Here is an 8,580-nt window from a genome sequence, read left to right on the forward strand (position 1 = left end):
TGTCACCTAATGCTTCAGAGTTCCCCTCCTCTGGCTGGGCTCTAAATATTAACGAGCAAACCTGAAGCAGTCACATGTCACACCTGCAAGTTATGATTCTCCTTCTCCCTTTGTAGATGTTTATGGATTTTTAAATAGCTCCTGAAGTATGCAATGCTTCAAAACCTCCATTGAAACCCTAGCTCTGCCTCTTGAGTATCCACTCTCTCCCATCCTTTTCTTCCCAGTTCTCAAACCAGGAGGTGCCTAGATGAGGTTTCCAGTGGGTACTTTCAAGAATACATGATAGAACTTTGAGCACAGTCATGCCATACAAGCACTTTCCATTAGGGCAATGAGAAGTGTCATCATCACCAGAAATGTGTCACACACAGCAGGGCCCCTAGCAGACCTGGCAAATGGGGAAGAAAGGTGGATATAAAGCAGAACATCCAAATTTTCCAGCTAAGTTCAGCTGGAATTCAGCTAAATCCCACTCTCCTGCACCCAGAGATCTGTAAATCCCAGCAGATCAGATACACAAAACAGCAGCCCCGCCTGCACCACTCCAAAAAATGGCTTGGCTGCTGGGGAGGAATGTGGACGTGCACAGAGCTTGGAATGATCTGCGGTAAAATCAAGATAGCGAATTAAGTCCAGAATTATCAACTTCGTGCAGCCTCAAATCAATGTCTGTCCTGGTTCAGTGACGTGTTTTGGGCAGTAAGAACTCAGGAACTCCCCCACGGGTTGTGTCCTGCCTGGCCCCCACAGCCCTGCCCCCATCACAGGAGGGCCAGGCTGAGCGTGGCAGGCCTGAGGGAGATACAGAAACACCTGGAAACACATTAATTGTTCAACCAAGACACCTCTGAGCCCCAGGGAGTGTGGGGGGCTGGGATGGCACTGCCCAGCAAGAGCCCCCTCACACCAGGTGCTGCCAGGAGGCCCCAGGTGCTCTGTGGGGAACAGATGCTGCTCGCAGGGTCCCACCTCACCAGGGGAAACCCAGTGAGGGGTGGGCTGTGGTTGCTGCTGTGCAATAAGCGTCCTCCTTGCAAGGAAGCTGTTGCCTTCTGATTCCTTTTGGTGCTCACCTGAGAAAAGAAAAAGAAATCAAGAAGAGGAAAGCCACTGCCTTGCACACCACGGCACAGCTCCATCATGGCTCTGGCACAGCTCTGGCACAGCAGCCGTGGCACCTTCTGGTTCCCCACCCCTGGGGCAGCCTAGGGTGCAGAGCCTGCCATCCCCCACGACAAGGACCCCTGTCCCCACCTCACCTGGCCCCTTCCAGCACAGCCTGCAGCGATTTCTTCAGCGCCGCGTTGCTCCGATCCAGGACTGCAGCCAGACTGCTCCGGTGAGCTGGGGTGACCTGGGATGGAGGCAGCACGAGCTCAGGGTGCTGCCCTGCCAGGAGCCCACCTGAGACCTCTGGGCCTGGTTCCCAGGCCAGCTGCAGCCCTGGCTGGTGGCTCACCAGGAGCTGCAGGACCTGAGCCTGGCCTCGCTCACCTGGCTCTGATATGCCGTGAGCACGGCCGTCACCAGCTTGGCGTAGTTGAGCGACGTGGCGAAGGCTGGGGCCTGCTGGCACAGAGTCAGGACCAGGAGATCCAAGAGCTCAGGGGGCAGCACCTCCTGGAAAAGACCCAGGAGCAGGTAGGAGAGTGGGTCCTTTCTCCAGCACTGCTGGAGTCGTCAAGGAAACCCGTGGGACAAGGTGGGCCCCTCACCTGCCGCCCCAGCACAGCCTGCAGTACTGGCAGGAGTTTCTCTGACAAAGGCACCTCCAAGACTTGGCTGGAAGGACAGTGAAGAAGAAAGGTGCTGCCCCACGGCCTTGCTGGTGCTCCCAAATGGCTGGAGCCAGCTGGACCCATCCAGGTGGGTGTGAGGCCAAAGCAGAGCTGTCAACCCTGTAACCCCTCACCTTAGCACCAGCTGCACAGAGTGTGGCTCCAGGCACTCCTCCACCAGCTCACACATCAGCTTGGTCTGCTCAGCACCTGCAAGGGCAAAGCAGCAGGGAAGAGCCTCCAGAGGCTGCCAAATCCATGGGGATGTGCCCGGCCCTTCCTGGCACCCCTTCACCCAGGTGTATGACCCAGTCAGGACAGGCAGAAACCATGCAGTGCCTCCTTCTGCTGCCCAGGATAATCCTGCTTCATTTGCCCGGCTGCAGCAAGGGTTTAAACAGCACCAGTCTCTGGGAAAAGGGGACGCTACTGTGGCAGGGGTTCACCCCCTCCTCATGCCAGCATAGCCACCCTGGGGCAGTTCTGGCCCGAGCATTAGAAGCTGTCAGGAGCCCTCCAATCATGGAGGTATGGCAGCTGTCCTTTGGGAAAAATTAAGCCCCAAGCCAGCCTAGCCAGCCCTCCCACTCCATCTCAGGCATCTGTAAACCCATCTCCCATCCCAACCCCCAAGTGTTCACCCGCCCAGAAAAAAACAGCCCCATGCCTCCGTGGTTCCTAACACACGTTCCACATGACAAATGCCTCCCAGGAGACAGCACCCTGCAGCTGGGCCCCTCTCCAGCTCCCAGAGGCAGCCACGCCTCCCACGAACCCACCACACCTTCCCCTGGCTCCTGCAGCACCGCAGCCACCAGCACACGGCAGAAGGGATGGGAATACTTGGAGCAAAACGAAGCGAGGGCAGCCATGAGGTGTCGGGAAGGCGGCTGGGTGAGGGACAGGACCTAGGGACGGAAAAGGCAGGAGGTGGGGACAGTGGAGAGGGAAACGGGGAGCAGGAAACCTCTGCTGCCCTGGCACGTACTCGCCTGAGGAAGAGCTGCTCTGCCAGGATGGCTGCGCTGGTGTAGCTGAGGTCAGGGGTCAGAGCCAACAGCCAGCTACAGAAACACACCAGGAATGGCTCGGGGCACGTGGAGAGCTGGAGGAAGGAGCACAGCCCCTGGAGCTGGGGATGGCAGAGGGGAAGGGACATTAGGGACAGCAGCAGGCCCCCCGCAGTGGCTGCAGCAGGGATGCTGGGGCTCACCTGGCTGGGGGAGGAGTTGTTCAGGATGCTCAGCTCGGGTGGGGTGCGCAGCTCGGAGTGCTGGAGGGAAACAGAGTCCTGAGTAATGCACCAAATCAACCAACCCACAAAATATGGGTTCAGGGCTTTTGCCTTCCCTCCATGTCTGTCAGCATTGAGCCCATGGGCGGCCCCTCACACCTGCAAGGTGCAGGCAGGTGTCTGTATCCCAGCCCAGAGGAAGTGACAACAGGGTTTTTTATCCCTGTCCAGCTGGCCCTGTGAAATCCACCTCCTTTTCCACCCCTTCCGAGGCCCTGGCATGAGCCTGTTTAGAGCATCAGCTCCAGGAGAGAGACAGAAGCAACCACTTACACTGGACTCCTGCAGCAGCAGCATTTTCAGCCTCTGTCCATGCATCTGAGAGAAATGAGATGAAGGAATGGGCATCAGGCTGTAAAAGCTCACTGGCTGGAAGGGGACAGCAAACCCTACCCAGTACCTGGACAAAGGACTGGACCTCCGCTGCCAGCTCCGTCTGGGAAATCTTCCTGAGCTCCCCAACTGCATCCTGCTGGGAGCTGTCCGGAGCAGCCTGATCTGTGCTCTGAGCAGATGTGCCCCCTGAAGGCTCCTGGGGCACCTCCTCTTCTACCCCTGCCACATCCCCGCATTCCTGGGGCCCCAGGGGCTCAAATGCCACCTCCTCCAGCAACACCCTCTTCCCCTCTCTCTCACTGTCCAACTCCAGGCTCTCCTCCAACACTTTCTTGCGCTTCTCACCTTGAGGCACAGAATCAGGGGCATCAGGCTGCTTGCTGAAGCACCAGTTCAGTTTTCTTTGCCCCTCTGGTTTCTTCTGGCCAATTTTCTGGCACAGGTCCCTAAGCTGCTGCTGACACGCAGAAGACAGGGAAGTGGGAGATGGGAAGCCCTCCTCTACCCTTGGTCCCTGCCGGAGCAGATCCCCCAGTGTCTGCACCCAGGGATCCACGTGGGAATCTTGCTCCAAGGCCTGGAGCAGCCGGTCCAGGCAGTCCCCCGGCACCGCATCCCGCACCACGAGGAGCAGGGAGAGGAGGTTTCTCTGGCACAAAACGGGCAGCAGCAGCAGCCGTGGCTTGCTGGGTAAGGGGAGAAAAGGAGAGGTGACTTAGAGCAAATCCCCATGTCCTGACTCCAACCCGCCCCATGGAGCAGAATCTCACAGCACTAGCAGGGAGCAAGAGGAGGCACCTAATGCCTTCACCAGCTTTTGCAGACACAAGCTGGGACACCGGTGGGTCGCTGCTATGATCCCAACTTCATGTACGAACCGCTCCACCGGGGGAAGCAGATGCGCTCTCCCAAACTGTGCACCTGACACCCACAACTCCCGCAAAACACCGAGCTTTAGAAGCGCGTCCGACTCACACAGCCAGGGTGTCCTGCGGCCCCTCCAGCGCGGGCTCCTCGGCGCACACGGCCGCGGTGAGAGCCTGCCAGGGGAACGCCTGCCCCGGTCCCTCGCGGGGCTGGCCCCGCTGCAGCACCCGCAGCGCGGCCATCGCCCCGGCGGGGCCCGAGGACAGAGCGTGCAGCAGGAGGCGGCACGGCCGGGGGCAGCTCTGCAGCCAGGGCGGGCACCGCGGCTCCATCGCTGCGGCGGGGGCTGCACAGCTGCCTGCGAGACACGGAGAGACCGGACACGGTCACACACACGGGGGAGAGCTGGACAAGGGGCACGCATACCGAGGAGAACCGGACACGGGTGACACACAAGGGAGAGAGCCGCACACGGGTCACACCCGGGACAGCCGAACGCAGTCACACCGGGGAGAATCGGGCAAGGGTAACACCGGGGAGGCCCGGGACGATCACAACCTGCCTTGCCCGTGCTCCGCGCCGACCCCGGCACCAGCTTTAGGGGCGGCCTTTACCCGCCCTCCCCACCCGAGGGTGCGGGAGCGTCCCTGAGGTCGCAGCCGGGCGGGAGCACCGCCAGTCCCTCCGTGCCCTCCAGAACCCGGGGGCTGGCAGCGCCCGCATCCCCAGCTCGAGCCCCGCTGCCCTCCCGGGGGTCGCTGCTGGCGGGGCTCTCTCCGCCCCGCTGCGGCCCCCGGCCCCAAGCCCTGCCCCAGTCACTGCCGCGCCCCAGGCACCGCCGCCCGCCCCCGGGGCAGTCCCGGGAACACTCACGGATGTCGCCGCGTCCCCGCCGGGCTCCGCCCGCTACCCCCGGGCCCCAAGGCGCCGCTTCCGGCCCCGCCTCCGGGAAACGCGAATCGACCGCGCGCAAACGAGCTCTTTATGCAAATACCCTTAAATTCCATCCCAAACACCGCCTTCGCGCCCCCCCCACCCCCGGCGTGGCTCCCCCAGCCCACAGATAGAGGCCCCCGGAAGCGTGACGTTACACAACCGGTTTTATTTCGTTATTCCCGGATTTGGCTAAAAACAGTTTAAAACAGTGCTCCCCCCCCCTCCCCCCACGCTGCCCGGGCCCCCCGGTGGATGTCAGAGCCCCCCGCTGCCCCCCAGCACCCAGCCCAGCTCCACCCGTGGGTCTCGGGCAAGAGCAGGGGGGCTGTGCCCTGAGCCACCCCCACTGCACCCATAAATGCCAGCCAGACTGCTTCCCCATCCCACCCCATCCCTGCAACACCCCCACGGCTGGAGCCACCCCAGAACAATGGCAGGAGTCAAAAGCAGATGCTTCCGCCTCCCGGAGATGTGTCTGGCCACCAGCAGCACCCAGACCCAGCGTGGCCTCCAAGGCTCAGTCGGAATCGCTGAAGTCAATGAGAAGCATCTCGTGGCCAGAACTGGAGTAGTGAAATTCTGTCTCCAGCATGGCCAGGGTAAGGGCCCACTCGAGTGTGCAGAACTCCTCATCCTCCTCATCAGAGCTCTCCGAGGAAGAAGGGATGAACACCTGCAGCAGAGGAGAGAGGATAAGCCACGGCCTCTTGGTGCCCAGCCCAGTCCCAGGACGTGCCACCCCACTTACAGCGGGCATCCTCGGCCGCTGCCGCCTGTGCCGCAGCAGCCGGCGGGCAGGCAGCTCGTGCAGGTAGATGCACTCTGATCTGAAAGGGCAGTGGCCACGGATGAAGAATTTGCACCTGATTTTCCTGCGGGATTCCAACCACAGTTGTGAGTGTAGCTCCCAGAGCAGCACAGAGCCCACAGCCCTGCCACCCGCAGCAGCGCCACGCACTCACCCTGTCCGTGCCTTGAAGGTTCTGATGAGCTTCTCCTTCTCACCCACGTCTGAGATCCAGTATTTGTGGGGGATGTAGTAACTGGAGGTGATCCGGCACTCTGGGCAGGCTCTGAGGGTCACAGATGCAGATGGGTGTACCAAAAAGGACGCAGGGAGCATGAGCTCAGCACCCACACTGGGTGGTCCTCCTGCCTCATCCAGCACCCCCATACCCATCACCACTCCCAAGTGCCTGTTCCCAAAGGAAAGTCACACCAATCCAAAGCCACATCACCAGACCCAGGGAAGAATTTCAGGGCACAGAAGGGGGAACGGTGATGACCCTCCCATGTCCCCCATCCCCACTCACTTTATGACCGTGCTTTGGAAGTCGCGGCTGCGCCGCCACTTGCGGATGCACCCCACGCAGTACGCGTGGCTGCAGTTCGGCAGGATCCCGAAGAGCCGCTCCTCTGGCAGCGGCTTCTCGTACACCCTGTCCATACAGATGCCACACACCACGGCCTCGCTCTGGGCTCTCAGTGCTGCGGTGCTGACCAGGGCTGGCTCTGCAGGGACCTGCAAGCAGAGCAGCACAGTGTGGCAACCCCTGGCTCTGTCACTGCCCTGGCCTTGGGGAGCACCACAGGGAGACCCCAAACCCACCTTTGCAGGGTCAGTCCATGTTGCCATCTCCACAACTGCCCCTCTGGGGTCAGAGGAGTCTGGATCCAGTGCTGGCCCTTGTGGTTGGAAGCCTGCAGGAGGAGAGTTTTTAGAGGGGAAAAGCACATCCTGGCCCATCATCAGAGAGCTGGGCGGGCTGCTGGGAGCGTGCAGCTTCAGCAGTGACAGTCCCCACACTGGAGAGCTCTCCACAGCCCCAGCTTGGCCCGGGCTTGGGTCACAGGCAGAAACATGCACAGGCTGCTTCACCAGAACCACCCCAGTATCTTCACCCCACCGGTCCCCTGGGCAGCCTAACACCTACCTGAGGCACCCCGAGCTTTTACAGGGACAAATTCTCCACCGATGGCCCCAAGGGGAACGTTACCAAGTGCTGGGATGTTCTTCTTGCCTTTCTCTTCCACTTCAACCTCCACTTTCGGGAATTTGAAGGCCACACGTGTCACGCTGTGGGCAGGGTGGACCGAGGTGCACTGGGCTCCTCCCTGGTCCCGGTCCATGGCTGTGGGCTCAGTGTCAGGCTCCAGGCTCCAGTGGTGGTGGGGCACCAGACCATACTGTGTCCCTACTGGTGCTGGCTCCTCCTGGACATGCTGGTAGCTGGAGGAGCCCAGGGACAGAGACAGAGCATCCCATCAGTCCAGCATGACTCCTCTAGGCTCCCGGCCCATCCTCATGGCATCGGGCCCCTCCTCACAGCCCCTTCCTTACCTGCACTGCTCTCCATAACGGCAAAACCCACGCTGGAAGTACCTGCACACCTGGGCTGATTTTCTGTCATGTGAGAAGCGGCAGCTCTGGCCCCACCGACAGGACCCACGGGCAAAATTCCTGTTAGCCAGAGGAGCCGTATGGCTGGGGTCAGGCCCTGCTCCAGCCTTGCCCTAACGTACCCCCCAGCACCAGCTTTGTCTGGGTGGGGATATATTTTGGAAGCCCCTCTGGCTGGTGTCTGGGTTCAGGAGCCCTTGCTAAGGGCAGAGCCCGGGGGAGCCAGGGCTCTCCCAGCCCCATCCTGCCGAATTTCCTGGTTAATTGCAAAGCAAAGGAAGCCCAGGACAGGGACTGTCTGGGGGCTCTCCTCGGGACTGCGGGAGCAGGGGGACCGAGGGCAGGGGCACGGAGAAGGGCAGGAGCCCTTGGTTTGGGGCTGGCAGGAAGAGGGGGCCTGGCCGGAGTCCTGCCGCCGATCCCAGCTCCGGAGGGGGGGATGGGGAAATGGGTGGGAGGGTGGATCAAGGCCATCTCAATCCACTCTCTACCCCCACAGCGCGAGGCCCCATCTCCAGTCTATCTTCCCCCAAATCTGCTCCCAGCCGCCCCATCCCCAGGCCTTTACCTGCACAGGGGTCTCAGGCAGCTTCCCCCGGCCCCGAACGGCCCAGATGCCATCAGCGAGCCTGACTCCATCTCTTCCCCAGCAGTGAAGAGGGCTGGGCCACTTCCCAGGGCTATTTATGGCCTCGGTGAGTCCCGGGTCCGGCTGGGATAATTCTCTCCTAGTAGTCGGGGACACGTATTTTGGGCGGAGGACAAGCCCGGGCTGGCTGATAGCAGCCGGGTGCGTGAGCACTGTTTACACTGAGTCAAGGACTTTGCAGCTCCTGCTGCTCCCGCAGTGAGGAGCCTGGACGGGGGCACCGCTCCAGTGTGCATCACTAAATTATAATTCTTTTATCATTATTATTTCCCCTTCCTTTCCAGTTTTATTAAACTGCCTTTAACTCAGCCTGTGA

The 8,580-nt window shown here is 60.9% G+C and overlaps 2 protein-coding genes across 6 annotated transcripts; both read right to left on the bottom strand.

Moving 5' to 3' along the window:
• Positions 1-629: 629 nt before the first annotated feature.
• FANCE (FA complementation group E) lies at positions 630-5,203 on the bottom strand. 4 transcript variants are annotated; one of them, XM_048328490.1, is made up of 12 exons: positions 5,152-5,203; positions 4,387-4,636; positions 3,476-4,097; positions 3,349-3,393; positions 2,995-3,054; positions 2,770-2,913; positions 2,566-2,689; positions 1,916-1,991; positions 1,719-1,785; positions 1,498-1,623; positions 1,263-1,357; positions 630-1,076 (listed from the first exon to the last, which is right to left on the bottom strand). In XM_048328490.1, exons 2-12 carry the CDS (start codon positions 4,608-4,610, stop codon positions 1,073-1,075), a joined length of 1,587 nt encoding a protein of 528 aa, XP_048184447.1. In that variant the 5' UTR covers positions 4,611-4,636; positions 5,152-5,203; the 3' UTR covers positions 630-1,072. The 4 variants fall into 4 exon arrangements, with proteins under 4 accessions (XP_048184447.1, XP_048184448.1, XP_048184450.1 ...); XM_048328491.1 differs by lacking the exon at positions 5,152-5,203 and adding an exon at positions 4,705-5,051; XM_048328493.1 differs by lacking the exon at positions 5,152-5,203 and having other exon boundaries at positions 2,770-2,886; positions 4,387-5,052.
• Positions 5,204-5,613: 410 nt separating this feature from the next.
• On the bottom strand, positions 5,614-8,439 carry LOC125338132 (putative E3 ubiquitin-protein ligase makorin-4). 2 transcript variants are annotated; one of them, XM_048328505.1, is made up of 8 exons: positions 8,184-8,438; positions 7,556-7,675; positions 7,149-7,444; positions 6,824-6,915; positions 6,528-6,736; positions 6,177-6,287; positions 5,963-6,086; positions 5,614-5,887 (listed from the first exon to the last, which is right to left on the bottom strand). In XM_048328505.1, exons 1-8 carry the CDS (start codon positions 8,252-8,254, stop codon positions 5,732-5,734), a joined length of 1,179 nt encoding a protein of 392 aa, XP_048184462.1. In that variant the 5' UTR covers positions 8,255-8,438; the 3' UTR covers positions 5,614-5,731. The 2 variants fall into 2 exon arrangements, with proteins under 2 accessions (XP_048184462.1, XP_048184463.1); XM_048328506.1 differs by lacking the exon at positions 7,556-7,675 and having other exon boundaries at positions 8,184-8,439.
• Positions 8,440-8,580: the final 141 nt, after the last annotated feature.

Source organism: Corvus hawaiiensis, chromosome 24 (assembly GCF_020740725.1).
Source record: "Corvus hawaiiensis isolate bCorHaw1 chromosome 24, bCorHaw1.pri.cur, whole genome shotgun sequence".
In the NCBI taxonomy this organism is placed as follows: Eukaryota; Metazoa; Chordata; class Aves; order Passeriformes; family Corvidae; genus Corvus; species Corvus hawaiiensis.